Source organism: Vanacampus margaritifer, chromosome 20 (genome assembly GCF_051991255.1).
Source record: "Vanacampus margaritifer isolate UIUO_Vmar chromosome 20, RoL_Vmar_1.0, whole genome shotgun sequence".
NCBI classification, from domain to species: Eukaryota; Metazoa; Chordata; class Actinopteri; order Syngnathiformes; family Syngnathidae; genus Vanacampus; species Vanacampus margaritifer.
The window spans coordinates 15,465,685-15,484,516 of NC_135451.1; the positions used below are offsets into that span (position 1 = coordinate 15,465,685).

The 18,832-nt window shown below is 44.9% G+C and overlaps 1 protein-coding gene across 4 annotated transcripts; it reads left to right on the forward strand.

Annotated features, from left to right (window-relative positions):
* The first annotated feature begins 133 nt into the window (after positions 1 to 133).
* sugct (succinyl-CoA:glutarate-CoA transferase) lies at positions 134 to 17,612 on the forward strand. Of its 4 annotated transcripts, none has more exons than XM_077554009.1 (14): positions 134 to 401; positions 797 to 848; positions 970 to 1,043; positions 1,177 to 1,262; positions 1,341 to 1,391; positions 2,544 to 2,664; positions 3,425 to 3,516; positions 3,584 to 3,727; positions 4,786 to 4,881; positions 5,000 to 5,071; positions 5,131 to 5,228; positions 5,761 to 5,863; positions 16,107 to 16,170; positions 16,309 to 16,995. In XM_077554009.1, exons 1-14 carry the CDS (start codon positions 272 to 274, stop codon positions 16,425 to 16,427), a joined length of 1,302 nt encoding a protein of 433 aa, XP_077410135.1. In that variant the 5' UTR covers positions 134 to 271; the 3' UTR covers positions 16,428 to 16,995. The 4 variants fall into 4 exon arrangements, with proteins under 4 accessions (XP_077410135.1, XP_077410137.1, XP_077410136.1 ...); XM_077554010.1 differs by lacking the exon at positions 16,309 to 16,995 and adding an exon at positions 17,093 to 17,612 and having other exon boundaries at positions 138 to 401; XM_077554008.1 differs by lacking the exon at positions 16,309 to 16,995 and adding an exon at positions 17,059 to 17,612 and having other exon boundaries at positions 140 to 401.
* The last annotated feature ends 1,220 nt before the right edge of the window (positions 17,613 to 18,832 follow it).

Here is an 18,832-nt window from a genome sequence, read left to right on the forward strand (position 1 = left end):
GTATATTTGTGTAATGTTCAGTGAGATGCGTTAAAGTTTGCGCATTTTGGATACTTAACGAGCACAACGTCACTTTTCCCACATTCAATACGGCGGACTTGCTGACGCATCCCAGCGACAGGTAGCCCCGTTTAATGCGGTGTTTGTTTGCAAACGATGGCCACAGCCACAACGCTGAAAATGTTGGGCCGGAAGTGCCTGAGATGTTCCGCGGCGACGTCAACTTTACGTTAGCATTTAGCCAATAGCCGCAGGCGAGCAAGCTGTCCCAATGTTGTTGTGCGTTTGGTTGTCGAAGGGCCTCGGGGGCGTCCGTCCGCCGGCTTTGGTGTCGCTGTCGCCGGGGAGGCAAAGAGAGAATTTTTTTTCCGGCGGACGACGTCTCTCACAAACTGCAACAGGTAGCACATCCTAAGCTAACCGGCTAAGGCGCAGGCAGCTAAAAGTCTCTCGGTTGGAGTGAGTTGAATATTTCAAAACGCTTCCCTGGCAAGATGAAATGGCCACCTCGAACATGCGGAAAACTTATAGACACTTTTCAAAATTATTTGTTGTTGTTGAAAGCAGGTGCCAAGGTCCGAGTGTCAACGAAGCAGCACTGCAACACTTTGAGTCATCTTAAGCGTTTCCTGTTCTTTCAAGTTACTACAATTGACACTAAAAATAAAATTCACTTTACATTTTATACTCATGTTAGCACTGCAAGATATGGCCTTCAAGTAAACTCTCATCGCGTTAAACTGTGATATAGATTTTTTTCCTGATTTAATTTCTATGACATGTAACTCGTCTGCAGGTGATGACCGCTGCCGGCCACTGGAGGGCGTCAGAGTGTTGGACCTGACCCGGTAAGAGTAAAAGCATGAACATTAATCAGGAGTCAAATCCTAATTCTATAAAATACGTAACTTTTATTAAGACGGTCTTTCAAAGAGGATTTTGTCATAAAACATTTTTGTGTTGTTGAAGCGTCCTGGCCGGACCCTTCGCCACCATGTTGCTGGGAGATCTTGGCGCTGAGGTCATCAAAGTGGAGAAACCAGGTGACGCTGACTTGAATGAATTATATTATGATTTATCGTGTTTTCTTCTGATCCCAAACAACCTATTATCTATGTTAAAATGTTTGATGTTGAACTAGCTAACAATTATTTTATTATTGGATGGATTGATCAGGTGCGGGTGACGATACCCGAGCGTGGGGTCCTCCCTTCGTGGGCTCGGAGAGCGTCTACTTCCTCAGCGTCAACCGCAACAAAAAAGTACGGCGCCGGAGAAGCTTCAACGCTTGTGGCGTCACAGTCAATTCGTCGTCTCTTCTTCTTTTTCTCGACTTGCAGAGCATCGCCGTCGACCTCAAACATCCTCGAGGAGCGCAAGTCGTCCGCCAGGTACTTGCAACAATATTGACCTTTCCTTTGGAAAATAACTTCAGCAAAACCTACTCGAGCGTACAAAAAGTTTGGGCTGGCTTTGAATTGGCTTTATTTTGGAAAGAAAAGCACTTTTTTTTTTTCTTCTTTCAATGAAGGTATATTAAAAGTATCAGAAAGAGTCGAGACATTGTTTATGATTTATTCTTCCAGTTTTGTATTCTTCATGTAAACAGATCTGACTGTATATATAAATAATTTCACCAGATAAATAAAATGATGATTTTTAAATTTTATTTAAAGAGTCATTTTCATGTAAACTCTAAACTTTTGAACTGATATGTTCAGTGCTGGGGATGTTCGATACCGCTTTTTTTTCTCTCTAAGACAGATACAGTACAAGTAGTCACGATACTGACCACAACTACATATACCACAGATTAAAAAAAAGAAAGATATTTTATATATTAAAGAAATATCTATATATTCCATTAATGATTTTTTTTTATTCGTCTAATTTCTAGTTCCTGAATGTAAATACTAATACTGGTATCGGCCAGTGTGGCAAGTACCAATACCTTGAAATAAGGCTGAGTATCTGCCTGATATGATACCTGGTATCGGTGCTCGTCCATCCCTATTCACTACATTCACAACAGTGTGTCTTCATGAGAATATAAAATTAATGGGAGACACCAAAACGTTTTTTTTTATTTTTTATTTAATCATCTATTTATAGTATATCATATAGTATATTTATTCATTTGAAATTATTTCGAGTTATTTTTAATTTTTTGTATTTATTTATTTTCTTTCCTTTAAAAAAAATGTATTTAAAATAAAACATTCGTGGAAAAAAAAGAAGACATAACTGACAGTTTTTCTTCCTAACAAATAATTGGTTAATTAATTATAATTCAACTAATTATAAAAATTGCAATTAGATTTATTATTATTAAAATAAAGAATTTCACATTCAAATTTTTTATTTGACATACAAATGGAAGCTATTTTTAGAAGAAGGCCCATATCTGTCTGTTGAACACATGCTAGCCTGTTGACGGCACGCTAACTTGTTGATGACACGCTCATGTGTTGACGACATGCTAGCGTGTTGTTTTGTCAGCGTGCTGATAACATGCTAACGTGTTTGTCGTCTGTTTCTGTCAGCTGGCAGGCGTGTGCGACGTACTGATGGAGAACTTCCTGCCGGGCAGGCTGTCGGCGATGGGTTTGGGATACGACGAGCTCAGCCGACCAAACCCGGCGCTCATCTACTGCTCCATTTCAGGTGCGCACATAGACAATTGACTGGTCGCCAGTCGGGGTAGTGCACATATAGACAACCGCTCACTCGCACGTTTTGGAATGCAGAACAAGACGCAAACTCGTTACAGGAAGTCGTGAGCTAAGATCCGAACCCAGAACTGCTTGCCTGTGAGGCAGATGTGCTAACCACTGCCCACCGTGCTGCTTTTTTGGACGGGGGCGACGTATCTTCATCACGCGCGCGACTCGGCCTCGCCGCGACTTTAACCGTTTTGGAGCCGAAGCCGGTGCGGATGTCCCGTCTGGGCCCGCGGATGAAAGTCGTGTCTGTCAGCAGTGGGCCTCGACAGGAAGCGCCAAAACCGCCGTGCCGGTCTTCTAATCCGCAGCAGCTGCTGCGGACGCTGGCGCTAACAACGCGATCGTGTCACACAAACGTCGCCAAACTCGCTTTCAGAGGATCTTGACAAAATCATCTGGTTTTCCCTCTCGGGATCGATCAATCAAGTATCTGTTGCCACGACGTGATGATGTCATTTTGTACCGTCAACAGTGCAGATGAAAATTTGAGTTCAAATCCGTGCTCCAGTCATCCTGATGGCATTTGCATGTTTTCCCTGTGCTTGTGAGTTTTCTCGTATTTCCTCCCGCAAAAGTTCAAATTTGCATGAATGCTGAGAAGGCGCTACACTTGTTGACCACCAGATGGCGTCCCGCCTCTTCATGCACAAAACTTTTATGACAATACCCACAATGCACTGGTTTGCGTTTGCTTTGTGCAGGTTACGGGCAAACGGGTCCTGAAAATCAAAGCCCGGGCTACGATTCCATCGCCTCAGCTGTGTCCGGGATGATGCACATCACCGGGTCAGAGGTCAGAAGCGCTTGCGTGTGCGCGTGCGCACACCAGACGTCCCACCGTGCCGCCTTTGCGCCAACAGGACGGCGATCCGGTACGACCCGGCGTGGCCATGACAGACCTGGCGACCGGCCTGTACGCGCACGGCGCCGTCCTGGCCGCCCTGCTTCATCGGCAACGCACGGGGAGGGGCGCGCACGTCGACTGTGACCTGCTGTCCTCTCAGGTAGCGTGTGTGTGTGATGGATGATTCTTGAAGAGGACTCCGTGTGTAAACGAGCGCTTTAGAGAGTCTAAACAAACCGATCAATATTTGCTGCACATCAAAACAAATCCGGGTTTATCGTTACTTTCCCAGACGGGGTGCGTTTGATTTGTAGTGTCGGGGCGTGGCATTTGTGCCAGAGTGTTGCTTTTAAAAGCATGTTTTTATGCGCTTTGACCTTTGACCTTCAGATCTACTTCTATAATGAAGTGAGTTGAGGAACTTTTTGGGTGTTCTTTTAATACGCCAATTTTCCATAACTACTGGGGTCGAAGTTGAAGCTTTGAACAAGCATGGAGCGAGCGCTCCCTTCGTGCTTGCGCAGACGTCAGCGTGCAGCCAGGTTGAGCCTGTCATCCTGACGGCGCTGCCGCAGCAAAGGCTGATGTCAGCCGCTGCGGCGTGACTCAAAGCGGCGGTTTGTCTCACATGTGGCGTCGCGTCCAGTCAGCTGGCACGCCGCGGGCCGCTTCCTTTTCTTCTTCTTCCATGCCAGCGCACACTTGAAACGCGAGCCGGCCCAAACGCAAACCAGACCGTCGGTGTCAACATCCTCAGAACGTGAGGAGAGTCTCCGCTCCCGCTGCGCCACCGCCGCCGCTTCCTGTTTGCCGTCATGGATTCACGGGAGGCCCCATGATGTCAGTTTTCTTTCTCCAGTCACTGGGAGATGGGCGTGGCCCAAAAAGTTTGGGGGGCCAAATTTCAAGATGAAGCTTAAATGCACTTTGACCTTTACTGGTGAAATTGGATGATTTTTGCGCTTTTCTAAATGAGCCCAAAGGGCAAAATATTCTTGATTTTCCATAAAACAACAAACGTAGTTAAGTACTTTGCAGAACACTTGCATTGTTCGGCCACTAGAGGGAGCTCTGACTCAATTCAATCCACTAGGCATCTTTCCTGGCACGTGAGTTGGTTGTTCTAACGTGCAACTTTTTCGACGACGGTGGCGGCTTATCGCTTTAGCTTCATGCTTTGGAAGCTCCTGAGCGCGAGCAAATCTTCCGTTTCTTTAGGTGTCGTGCCTCAGCCACATTGCTGCCAACTTCTTGAACGGCGGGAAGGAGGCCCGACGCTGGGGGACGGCCCACGAAAGCATTGTCCCCTACCAGGTGAGGTCAATTCCCTCCATGTTTTTTTCCAGCGCATTCCAGATCATTTTTGAAGTGGTCAAAAATTTCCGAGCTACTTTTCCAGATTGTTCCTTGTGTGCGTGTGTTTACGTACCAGGGCTTCAAAACCAAAGACGGTCACGTGGTGGTAGCGGCGGCAAACAACCAGCAGTTTGTCAAAGTGTGTCAGGTATGTTGACACTATGGCGGCCGTGATGGTAGGCGTGGTGACGCTCGATGTGTTTCCAGGTTCTGCGGCTCCCAGAACTCTGCCAGCAGCCTCAGTACTCGACCAACAAGCTCCGAGTCCAAAACCGTCAACAGCTGGTGCACACGCTGGCGCAGAGGTAATGGACATGCGACTAACCCTATCCAGCCTCCCCAAAAAACACAACAAAAAGGAAAATAGCACTTTATAATATTTTATTATCAAACTAGGGCAAGCTAATTTCCTGTTAGCATGTCATTGGGATCCCCCATTGGCTTTAGCATTAGCGCTAGTGACATTTTAAAAATGAAGCCCGTTTTGTATTTAAATGTACAATGTGTGTAGTTCTTGTTGCGGGTTAAGTTTTACAGTAAACTCCAACTAGGTGTCATAAAATGTTTTAAAGGACGTTTAGGGACAACGGAGGCAAATAAGCAACAATCATTGATTAATCAAAAGTAATTAGAGAAAAAATGATTTTGCAATTCACTTTAATGCAAAAAAAACGACAACTCACATTTGATTAATCAGTTCAATAATCACTAGAATAACCGTAAATTTTCATCACTTCTCGTCTCGTTTTTTTTTTAATAACCAGCACATTTGCCAGGAGACAAAGCGCAGATCATAATTTGCGTATCAATGCTTGACCCTACTCGCGCTTTTGTCAGGTTCCTGCAAGAGACCACGGCCGATTGGCTCAGACGCTTTGAAGGCTCAGGTGTTCCCGCCGGACCAATCAACAGCGTCCGGGAGGTCTTCTCGCACCCGCAGGTGAGTGTGTGCGTGCACATGTGCGCTCATCCTACTGTCCCTTCATTTTGGAGTCAATCCGCGTGAGTCACTTCTCACTCTACATACACTGATCGTGTGTGTTTGTGCCTCCATGCATGTGCGGAACAAAGCAACAGGTCATATGGTGTGTGTGTGAGTTGTGTTTAAGTGGAAAGGTTACCAACATGCTAACATTAACATGTTAGTCAGCAGCGACATGTAAGCGTCTCCAGAATGTTCCTGAATGTTGCGAGACTTGCGGCGAGTTTGACTTTTTGTGAAAGCGTTTTGTAGACAACAGGCGGGCGCCCGCTGCCACCTGGCACGGCGCTGTCATATACAGGCTATGATTCAGCGCGCGTGACTGCGCGTGCGTGGCTCGGCGCAGCTCATCTGCCTCGACAAGCGTGACGCGCCGACTTGTTTTTCGCCATCGCAACTTTGATGTTGTTGTTGTTTTTCTCCTCTCGTGGGTCGAGACACACCTCCGAGCACTCGTGCCCCGAGTTGTGTCTCACAGGCTTCGCAGTTATGATGGGTCATGTGTGATGTCTCAGTCAATGCGTTGAAAGTTGATTTAGCCGGAATAATTACAAACTTTTATGTAGTGTAATTTGGAGGCCCTGGGCATAGGCGAACTAGGCAGTTGCCTAGGGTGCCATCTAGTGGAGTGCGCACCAACTTGCTGGGCAAAAAATAAATAAAAAATTCAAGTCAAGTTTAATCAATGAATTAATTTAAAATATAAAAATATAAATTAAATATATATATAATATAAATATAAAATAAATTTTTGCCAGTGGGGTGTGGGGGCAGAACAATTTGCATTTTCACCTAGGGCACCAAATCACTTAGGGCCGGCCCTGCTCTAGAGTCTCAAGTACTCGAGTTGAGCACTGAAAAAAAACAGTGAGGCCAAACTTGACTCGCTACACATTCAAACGTCATTACAAAATGGCCAACTCGCTATATAGAGGAAAGGGAGGGATTCCCAACACAGTCTGTGTTTGCGGTGTGTTTTGGCGGCGGTGTTGAAGCTTCTGGCAGTGTGGGGGGGGGGGGGGGGTTGGCCGCCCCAAAGAAAAGTCTGGAAGTCATTTGGCGAGCGTCCTCGTCTGGCGTCACTGTTGGCCGCGCCGTTCTCGCTCCCAGCTTCCTGCTCTTCGCTTTCATCCGCCTCTCGGTGTCGGACATTTTCTTTTTCCATTTCTTCAGCTCTGCGCGCACATTTCCATCGGCCGCTCAACAAAGTCCTACAGTACCCGTGAGCCTCAGCACAAGTTGTTTCCACGGTGACTTTATTTACAGCCGGCTAATGCGCAGGCTTGCTTTGCTCTCACAATTAATGGGGAAGGAGAACTCGAGGCATACGAATTAAGCATGGGACCTAACCAAGAAAACAAGTGGGCAATGCGAGCCCAATGGCAAATTGATGTCCATTTCAGTCAATGGCAGAGGGCTGTATAAGATCAAATGGCAGTCCCCCTGAACCCTGTTTGGGTCGTCCATGTTTAGTGGCCGAATGGCGGATGTTATTTGTCTGCTTAAAAACGCTCACTAACTTTGTATTTAGTTAGTGTTTTTTTATTAAAGACTATACAGCACATTGAGCATCCCCAAAACACAAGGTTTAGGTGTTCATCACTTAACCAGTAGAAGGCAGTCACGCACTAAGCATGTCCAGAAGAAGACAGGAACAGGAAGTTATTGACCTCAAGTAGCCAACAGCTACCTCTACCCTTTTTTTCCCTTTTCTTTTTACTCATGGAATGGCTCTTCAACCTGTGAATGTTGAAGCATCATCTGTAAGTGATTTTTAAGACACTAGTACGTGTGTAAAGAAAGAATGATGTGTGTGTGTGAACTAAATGGTTAAATGTTTGTTTACCTGAAGTGGTAATCGCTAGCGCGCTAATGCTAATCGCGATTGCTAACCATTTAGCATAAGCTAATATTGCCAGTGTTTAATAATGCATATGTATTGAAAATAATAAATTATGGGTACTTATATCCTCTAATCAATTCAACTTATGTCCAACCTTAGTGGGGGGAAAATGGGCAATTGATTGTTCAATGGAATAATCTATAAAATAATTAATTAAATATTTTTTTTCCAAAATGACAGCATTACATAGTACATACTATTGCAAAGAACATGTTTGCCTCGAGTTCCCTTTTACCTTAAAGAATTTGACTTTCTTGGGTCTGTGTCATCCTCCTTCACTTTTGGTCTCTCTCGGGGTCAACGTCAGCGTCTCCCTTTTACGACCGCAAGCCCTCCATCCAGTAGCTGTCATCTCAAATATGCAACTAAATATGGCTTTAATATCCTGATGACTGGAGGTGCGCGTGATTTATTCCGGCTGAAAGCTAAACAACTCTGAAGTGGAAGTTGGACGTAAATCAGCTGCCTTCTCCTCGCAGCTAAACAAGCAAAGAAGCGTACGCGCCGGGCCCGCTCCGCTGACCCCCCCCCGAGAAGACCGCGACTGCCTTGCTCAAGGGCCGGCGGTGCTCCGCATGCCTTTTTTTGGCTCCTCAACCTGTGATGAGCTCCAGCGTGCGTACCTTTGCTCCGTCTCCTATTTGAAATACAGTCTTCGCTTGGACACGGCGACTATAAATAAACTTTATTACGGTCTGGAAACTGTCAAATAAAGCGACGTTGCAGTAAAATGTTGCGGCGGTGGCTTCCAGCGATCTCCTGGGTCGCGGGGACCTCACACCGCCAGCTCCGCTCACGTCTTCTTTAGAGGTCAAAGTTGGAGCTTCCAGACGGCTTGTGCGAGTGCACCAGGAAGTTTTTCTCTGCTTTAGCCTGCGAGCCAAAAAGAACACGGATGGAATCTCAGCTCCCAACATTCCATAACATCCTTGACGTGTTTGTCAGGCAACAGCAATGACACCTCAGTCCGTTGTTGTCACGCTCCTCAAAAGTAACCTAAAATCCTGTGAATGTAATGCATTTTTCCCCCCATATATATTGATTCATAATTTTTTTTTTTTAAAGCGCCGGTACCTAGATGTTGATATTAAATCTAATGTTACAAATTTATGTGAAATAAACCCCCCAAAAATTGTGTACACTGCGAACAAAACTAGTCACAAACCAACTGTAGCAAAAATTGTTCATGTTATTTGTGATGGACAAATAACCCGACCCAGCCAATATGGTGAGGCCAACTTTGCTGTATAGGATTTTTTTTTTGTGTCAGCTATGAGAGTAGGGAATCATTTGGAAAAAGCCAAACAATGAACATAATCCAAAAGTTTACCTTTAAAGGGTAGTTGTGCGTTTTCGCTTCATCCTTACATTTCATCTGAAAGTTTCAAGCCTTTTGTGACTAGTTCATACCACATGTCAAACCCCCTCCGTGATCTTCAGCAAATGGGACGGACCACTTGGCCAATTTCCTCCTTAAGTGTTTCTTTTCTCGGCGTGCTAGTGAACGTAAGGAAGAGGCTCTCTTGTTCATCTGCATGTCCTCTCCGGACGTTTGTTCTTGATTGTCTGCTGATGGCGAGATGAAAGTGTGTTTGTTCACCTGTCAGCACTCAGTGTGTTTCAGGAAAAGGAACAAATCATCTTGGTGTCATTTTTGGCTTGTTGGCTTGCCGCTGAGGGCTGAACAACCTGTTTTCTTTTCACACTAATTGGCGGCAGCGTGTTTATTTCCAAAGACACTCGTACCTCAATTAGCTCCTTGGAGAACATTGACACTGACGTGTTCATGAGCGTGCGCTCCGTCAGGAACGTCCGCGTCACGCAAGGGCTTATTTTAGGAAAAGATTTAATCGTGGCGTTTTCTCCTGACGAGGACGCCGCACTTCTCGACGCCGCGCGAAATTTGTGGAGCCAGAAGGGGACACGGGGAGGATGAAGAGCGGAAGCTACCGACTGGAAGGAAGTGATGGATGACGGCAGTCAACCCGTGGACAGACTTGAACTAAATCCAAACTCCTTGAAATGAGCAACCAACACATACTGTACAGAGATACCTTGACTTGAGAGCACCTCAACTTACAAGGTTTTCAAGTTATGAACTGTCCGCTTTTCTTTTTTTGAATTTTCTTTTTTGCTTTGGTTGCAAAACAGAAATAAATGGCATGTGGGCAAGGAGAGCCACAGGCGCCAAAGAAAAATCCATTCATTTCTGTGGGGATTTGAAACGTGAGTAAATTAAGGTATGAGCTTGGCCATGGCCAAGTGAAACTCATAAGTCAAGGTGCGACTGTTTATAGTCACAACAGACGTATGTAACTCAAATAAGGTCGGAAAAGGAGCCTGAAGATGACGACGGCGCTTGAAGTGCTGACAAAAAGTTTTAACCTTGAAGCAACTGAATTTGAAGTTGAGGACAAGACTCTTGTATTTGAGCCGCTGCAGGTTCTCAAGATACTTTGTGGTCGAAGAAGAAGAAGAAGAAGTATTGTAACAGCTGGACGGCGAGCGTCATGTTTGGAGCCGAGTGAAAACATGAGAGGCTTACGGGGCTGATCCTGCTCCATCAGTTGCCATGGCGACCCTCGTCCGCCGGAATCCACAAAGCGGCTACAGGTCACCGCGAGGCCGCGCAAGTTAGGTGACATGTGGGAGCGAGTGCGCTTGGCAATCAGCGCGGAAGGAGGAGGAGGAGGAGGATGTGAGGTAAGAAGGTAATGACTTGCTGGAAAAGAGCCGACGAGCATGTGGACCATCGAGAGCTGCCTCTGATCATCTGCAGGTACCTGCCACATCCCTGTGAAAATTGATCCGCTTAAAGCGTCCGCTGGCTGAACTATATCACCTTCACTCTGTGACGTGCGTGCACTCACAGCCGACGAGGAGGCACTCTAGAGCGGTCACGCCAGCCCAAAACTCCAATCTACATGCTGGCTCTCAAGTTGAGGAAAAAATAACCCCCCACCCCCTCCACCTCTTTTCTAGCTCTATCATCCTCTCTGATATGTGTGCACTCACAGTAAACAACGAGGCGCTCTAAAGAGGCATTTTCAGGCCTAGTTGCAAACATCAGATCGCCGTGACTCCTGCCGACCTGCCAAGCCCATCGCACAGAAGCACCGTGACAAATTTGGAAGGATTAACCTTGTTTTTCGTCAAAAAGTGCTTGAAGGAGACATTTTTCTGCAGGGAAAACATCCTTCCATGAAACTCAATCACAAAAGCAGACACTCCGTGTCAGGCCAAGCAAAAGCTCAAGAGTGAGTTCATGTTGACTTTCACGCTCACTTATCTCCTCTGTAAAATAAATGGGCCTGCTTTTTCTGCAACCCAGTAAACCTGAAGGAGGCTCCTCCAAAACGTGAAAACAAACGGAAAAGAAGTGAAATGTGAACACAATTTCACGAGGAAGCGTTCCGGCACCTTGAAAGCGTCCTGACGGTTGACCGCAAAGTGCCGAAGTTTCTCGCGGCTGGGGAATCGAACCCTCGGCCTCCGGTTCAGAGCGCCGCGCTGGCACGCCGATGGCGGAGGGAGGAATGCACATAATGAAATGAAAATGTGTCTGCATACTTTCCCATGGAGATGGCGAAGGAGGGAGGAGGCTCCAATTAAAGGGCGACACCATAAACAGACGGCCGGGCATCGGGATGGCTGAGTGGCAAACAAAAGCAGTTGGGCTGTTTGTATTTCACGTGTTATTTTTGGATGTTTGAAAGGTGTTTTATGTAACTGGAAGCTGCTAACGAGCTCAAATACCAAAATACAAAGAGCGGCAGACAAAGGAGAGTCTCTATTTTTGACTCATCCGCTGCTCGTTAAGCCGAATGCCAACAAAGCCGTAAGGTGGCATCGTCACGTGACGCCCGGTTTGATGACACCGCTGTGAGGACACCCCACATCCGGGCTCGGCAACACCATCCTGGCATTCACAAATCTGTCCGCAAGTGGTTGTTGTCCTTGGACCCGAGGTCCAGTCCGGCCGACGCCAGGGGATCACATCTCGGGCTGACCTCTGTCCGGTTGAAAGGGGAGTTGGTTGTACGACATTATGGATAAGTTGAAGGTGGGATCATCAGCAGTAAAAGAACGAGGGAATCGAGGCCTTTCATTAAAAAAAAAATTTAGTGCCACAAGATGCCGGATTTTGGGGCATTTATAGGCACTTGGAGGGGGCATCAGTTACTCATGGACCTTTGCTATTTGCATTAGGCCTTTGGTTTTTATCCTGGAGTGTGTTTTTGTGTTTACTTTGCCAATAAAGATAATTCAGATTCTGATTTGACTGCAAGCATGTTGGCGGAGGAAAAAGTACTCGCACGCTAGCCAGCTCGCATGTGAGCTATCTTGTTTATCCAGCATTATGTGCTCACGGCGAATGTTTTACATTGTTGAAGCTACAAAGAGAGATGTTGGTGAAATATTACATAAATCCCAGCAACGCGGCATCAGTCATGCAAATGGGCTGAAGATGATGACCAGATGCTTTGAAGAACTCCGTTCGGCTGAACATTCCCAGAAGTCTCTCACTCTGTCATACACTGGATGACATTACGGTGAAGAATTACACTTGGAGTCGGAGGACTCGCAATTTGTCAGAGGGGCTCCGCAGCAACATTCGCAAAGCGCTCGCTGAAATACGATGGATGTCGGGATGCGGGACGAGCCTTGATGGACGTGACGGGCCGCCGGGCTGCTTGTCGCGCATATTAGCGTCTTGTCAACGTCGTCTTTACAGGACTGCGTGAACTTGTTTTATCTCTGGGGGTACATAAAGGATCTTGAGAGCTTCCTGAAGGGACCTGCTCTTGTCTCCTTCACGCTAAATATTCCAACATGTGGGAATATGTTGAGTTGTGAATGCCACTGCATCTTTTCCACTAGAGCTCAGTGCTGCCAGGTATGTTGTGGCACAATGTGGTATTACAATGAAGGCGCAACTCTAAATGCACTCATGCCTGACTACTGTAAAAACTACAAAAGTGTATTATAGGGGTGGGTAATATTCAGAGAAAAAACCCTCAAATAAATAAATAAAAAGTGGCAAATTTGCGAGTAAAAAAATTCACAAAATTTGCGAGAAAAAAATGAGTATTTGCGACATTAGAAACTGCCAAATTTGTGATGAAAAAAACCTCACAAATTTCCGAGAAAAATACTCAAATATTGGCAACATTATAAAGTGGCAAATTTGCGAGAAAAAAACCCTCACAAATTTATGACAAAAGACTCAAATATTCACACACACACACCCCTCCCTAAAAAAGGATATACGTGGCCTTAATATGTCGTCGTAAAAACCCCATAAAAATGGCTCAATTAAAAATCTGTGGGTGTGCAAATCATGAAACGTGATAGCGGGGAACATCGTACACAAGATTTCAAAAACTACTTCTGAACATGCCTTTTCTTTGTTGTTAACTTTGGAAAAGTGGGTCTCAACAATGGGAAATTGCAGTTCCCAAGGTGACAACAGTTACAAAGCGCTGCGTTAGAAGGCACTGGATGGAAGAAAGTCAAATGAGGAGGTCAAGGTTCACGTAGGAGGTGAAGAATCAGCAGCAGGAGGACCCGAAGTCTCGCTTGGCCCGCTGATGCCAGCGTGTGATGAGGAGCATAATTCATGCGCTTTATGCAACACATGCACACGCGCGGCTGCTTTGATAGCCGAGGTCAAAGCCAGAGCAGCAGGTTCAAGCAACCTCAGATCTTCTTTTTCGTCGCTGCGCATTTGCGCCCCCTCAGCCCTCCCCACCGAGCCCCCGCGCCTTGATGTTGCGCTGACGTGATGTAACAGCAGGCCCGCGCGCTCCCGGGGGGGCTGCTTAGTCGACTTAATGGACCGCCACTCTTGGCTTCAAAGGCTCCCAAGGGTGGGTGGGGGGGGGGGATAAAGAGGAAGAGGAGGCGTGAAAAGAGACGAAGGTGAAGAAGTCATCGTCGGAGTTGGCCCGGGTCGCCGCTGTTACGCGTCGGCCTCGTTCGCTCCTCGCGCTGCCGTCAAGTCAAGTGCGCCACGTATGTGCAAGTTTCAAACAGGTCCCAAGTTACTGTGGCAAAAATTTTGTCAAGTCAAATCCCTGCTAAAAAACAAAACGAAAAGTGTTCAACTCATGCTTAATCACGGCATATATTTGCTATTAACACATTTAATAGTCCCAAAAAGTCTCTGTAATGTCTATTATTGTTAGGGACAGGCGAGTAAATTTCTTTACAATAATTACTATTACGTTTGTAGATTATGAATTAAGCAGCAAAATCCACCTGTCTTCATCCACCTCAAAGGGTGGCCATTTTGTCACTTGTTGTCTACTGAAAATCACATCATTGTTGCTCAGGTAACAGCCAATCACAACTCAGAAAACAGCTGAGTCATGATTGGTCGTTATCATGGTTCAACTGTTTTCCCTGAGCCACTGTGATGTCATTTTCAGTCGACAGCAAGTGGCAAAATGGCCGCCCCCTGAGATGGATGAAAATGGGTGGTTTATGACACTCATCATATTCCACTAATTGTAACCAGAATGCTGTGTTTGGACATAGAACAAAGTATTTTTCTACTTTATTATTGCTATTATTGTTCTATTTAATTAAATGCAAATGTTATTTCCTTCCTTACTTGTTTCAAGAGGCGGCCGTCTCTTTCTTTCCTTTCTAAAGCAAAAAATCTCAAAAATCCCAATTTTCAAATGCAAAAAAATATATTGAAAAAATACAAAATAATTGACAGAGGGCGGTAATATTCAGAGAAAAAAACTCACAAATTTACTAGAAAATTTGTAATATTTGCAAGAAAAAAACTCAAATATTTGCGACAAAATGGCGGCCCACTGAGCTGGATAAAAACAAATGTATTTTGATGCTTAACTCCACAAAAACAATATTAATCAAAATGTTGTGTTTAGACTAGTGTGGCTACATAGAACAAAATATTGTAAAGTAACTTTTTGGATCGACTTACACTTTATAAACGCAGTTGAAACTTAATTCAGTGAAGCTAAACTGTAAAACAATCGAAAATTCTCATTTTCAAACACAAACGGGTAAGACTTGTCGCGTAGTTCAAGTCGAGTCTTTCAGCCTCATGTCTTAAAGACCGCCCAACAAAACTGACAGGTGCACGCCGACGTGATGTCACAGATGGACCAGCCATTCAAAAATGCACCAAGGGGAAAAAAAAAAAAAAAAAAAACTTTTCCAGGTTTAGCAAAAAGTCTGCTGCCTTGAATGAAACCTTGTGAGCGGAGTCGCCCACCTCCCTGTCTGCACGCGCTGCAGAACGGCTGACAGCAGCCATGGAAAAGTTAAATGAAGCAACCCGTCATCATCATCATCGTGGTTTCCATGTTTCACCTCCTTAAGAGGAGAAGATCTCCTCATGTTCATGTCACACACGCCTCGCTGCCGTCACTCTAATGACTTTTGACTTGTTTGCATGACGAGCTGGAAAATCTTTGAGAAGAACAACGTGAGTGTGTGTGTAAGCGCGACGGCCATATGGAGGCAATGATACCCCGCATAACAAGCAGCTAGCATGGCACACACGCATGCGTGTAATCACACACACACACACACACTTGAAACTGGTGAGTCACTTTGGAATCGAAGGAGCTCGTGTGAGTGTCAAAAGACATTTGGATTTTGTTGTCATCTTGCGTGCACATGAAGGCTCCTTCCCGCTCTGGAGCACATCTGCAACACATCTGGACCTGACCGGCTCCCGTTTGACACCCGCTGGCTGTCGATCATCACTACAGTGATGCCTTGACTTACGAGTAGGGATGTTCGATACCAAATACTAGTATTGAGTACTCAAAGCTTTGAGTAGTCACCGATACCAAGTACCAATACCACTAGTACTTTTGATTAAGGGTGTCAAAATGAAATTAACTCTGGAGATTAATTTAAATTATTTAAAGTGTTACTTTACTTCCTGTCCTTACAGTTAAAGGTGCAATGTGGACTTTAAAATGTTAACTCATTCACTCCCATTTTCACTGAAGGAACCTCCTTCACTCCCGGCTGTTGGAACCTACCAAAAGAAAGATTAAAGTCTCTTCTTTCGTCAGGATAACAAATTGCCAAAAGTGAGCCACGATGGTCGGCTCACTTTTGGCAATTTATTAAACAGGAGAAACAGTCAAATATGCAATTGCAAAACAAATACATGATGATGTAAGGTTATGTGTGTGTGTGTGTGTGTGTGTGTGTGTGTGTGTGTGTGTGTGTGTGTGTGTGTGTGTGTGTGTGTGTGTGTGTGTGTGTGTGTGTGTGTGTGTGTGTGTGTGTGTGTTTGGGCAGGTGAAACACAACGGGCTCATACAGGAGATGAAACATCCCACTGCAGGACGCATCACCGTGCCTGGTCAGCGCACGCACACACACACATTGTACAAGTTGAGCTCATTAGTGCCGCTCTTTAATGTTTCCTTTACTGGAAAACAAAATCTTTCCCACCGTCTGCAAGTTGTTATTATTCCCGCCTGCATTTGTCTGTCTGTAGCGGAAGCAAAGTGTCAGACAGACAATACAATGATGAAGAGTGAGGAGGAGGAGGAGGCAGTGAAGGTCGCAGGCGTCATCCGTGATGGCCGCTTTCACGATTTTTTTTCATCCAATTAAACTTCTTCTCTAAATTCTTCTATCAGTGCCGACTCACCCTCATGTCATTTGAAAAAATAGTTGGAGGCCTCTTTTAAACACATTATCAAAATTCATTTTTTACAGTGGAATTTTTGGCGCAGTGAAAATCTGCAAATAATTGACACTATTCATAACTGTCATGAAAAACAAAATAAATTTTTGTTTTCCCCCTCCAGAAAAAAAGTAAGTAAGGCTGGAAAAATATACCGTGACTAGGCGGGGGTTTCCAATGGGGGATAGGTTCCCTCCCAAAAAAATCTGCAAATGCCGGACCGCAAATAACTCATTCGCTCACTTCTCCAACTCAATAAAGTGTGCTTGCTTTACTGTAAAATGGACCCATGAATAAAAAATACAAATTGAACATTTTATATTTAAGCACTAAAATATTCAACCAAACCCTATCATTTCATCAAATGAAATTCTGCTAGCTTAATGTTAATATTGCGCGAAATAAATGTATGCTTTTTCTTGCTGTTAATTCTACTGAAAGGCTTCCAGTTGAGCTCACTGCTGCCCGGCATGTTGTGGCACAAGGTGGTACTGCACTGAAGGCACTGGCTAGCTATTTCTCGTGACGTGTAACTCACATGATGTCGTTGCGGCTCAGGTCCAGCGGTTCGCTACAGCAGCTTCTCCCACAGCGAGCCCACGCCCCCTCCTGTGATTGGCCAGCACACGGTGCAAGTGCTGCGTGACGCCTTGACATACAGCGACGACATCATCAAGGAGCTGCTGGAGTCGGGAGCCGTGGCCCAGAACCGAGTGTGCTGATTGGTTGCTAGCCACGTGGGAAATAGCAAGTTGTTTTGTGGCGTCAAACGTCAACTCTTGATTCATTTACTAGTGGGAAGTAATCAAGTAAAAATACTTAGGAACTGGACTTTACTTCAGTATTAATTTTCCTGATGATTTTATACTTGACATTTGAAAATAGAAATCGTCACTTTGTCTATTTTCTATTCTACAACCAATCACGGCTCAGCTTCAGAAAATAGGTAAGCCGTGATTGGTCACCTCCTGAGCGACTGTGATGTCATTTTCAGTCGACAGCAAGTGACAAAATGGTGAATGCTTTTTGGACTAGTTAGGCTGTATAGAACATATTTTTGTAAATATTTTTTGGGGGTTGACTTCCTCTGAAGTAAAAGAGTTGAAACAGTACTTCTACTGTTACCAGAGTCTGTTTTTTACACAAGACTTTGTACAAATTTTTCCACCTCTGGATTGATTTTGTTATGCGTCAACAAAAGATGCGGCTGCTGAAAACGACGTGAAAAAGTGAGTGCCTTCTGAAATCAAGCCCAATCTGCTCCAGACGGCTGCTAATGTCGCATCATGATGACTGCAGGCCCAATGCTAACGCTAACTGCCGTTCCGCTAGCCGTCACAACAACGCCAGGCCGTGACATGTGCGGACAGGAAGCCGGAAGCGGCGGCCGAGGCGAGGCACGGAGGCCCGAGCGGCCGGATGGCTGATCGCTGACCCCTTCGGATGTACGTAAGTCATCAGCTCTTTAAGTGTCCCTGACTGTCTCACATCTGGAGCGCGTGCAGGAACCGGAGGCTTTTTTTTTTTTTTTTTGCCTCCTGATGCCGATCGCAGGCGCACTGACATCAATGATACTTTTATTTTGAAGGCTTGCAGCTGCAGCTGGAAAGCCACTCAGAGACTCACAAAAGTCAAGTCCAAATGTAAAAAAAAAAACCAAAAAAAAAAACTGATTTGAAGCATTTGACACCGCTGCACAGTTCGGCTCGGGGGCCATTTGCGGCCAGCTGTCTGTCACAAGTACTCACGCGCTGTACTTGTAAGTACAAGTACATGTACAAACAACAACAAAAAAAGTTGGAGTTTTGATTCAACTCTTGCACTTTAGTAAAAGTAAATAAAAAGTACAGACTGATATGTACTCACAATACAGTGTTCCCTCCCTACTTTTAACAGCCTCGCTGTTTTGCAGATTTTTTTGTTGTGCAGTTTTTTTTACAGTAGTGTACCTATTATTATTATTTTATAATTTTTTTTATTTAAGAAGTTTTGAACATTGGGAGTGTTTAAACGAGAGAATTGTGAGAAAATACCTGTATGATAAAAGTCTGTGATGAAGAGGGGTTTTACAGCCTTAAAAAGCATTTATAACCAATGTTAAAAATAAAAATGACTACTTGGCGGATTTCACTTAATGTGGGTATTTTTTGGAAACGTAACCACAGTGATAAACGAGGGAACACTGTACCTGTTTATAGGCTGAAATATGTGCCACCAGAAATTTACGTTACTACATCGAAAAGCTGAATCTGAGTAGTATCATTTAAAACCAAATTTATAAATTAAATTAAATTCAAATTGAGCTCCAAAATTTTTTTTTTCAAGTATGGAT

Bases quoted from the DNA above. Each gene is read 5' to 3' on its own strand.
- sugct (XM_077554008.1), top strand. From the start codon at position 272: ATGTTGTTGTGCGTTTGGTTGTCGAAGGGCCTCGGGGGCGTCCGTCCG. The intron at 1,263-1,340 runs GTACGGCGCCGG...CTCGACTTGCAG, and splicing joins GCGTCAACCGCAACAAAAAA to AGCATCGCCGTCGACCTCAA. The intron at 16,171-17,058 runs GTCAGCGCACGC...GTTGCGGCTCAG, and splicing joins AGGACGCATCACCGTGCCTG to GTCCAGCGGTTCGCTACAGC.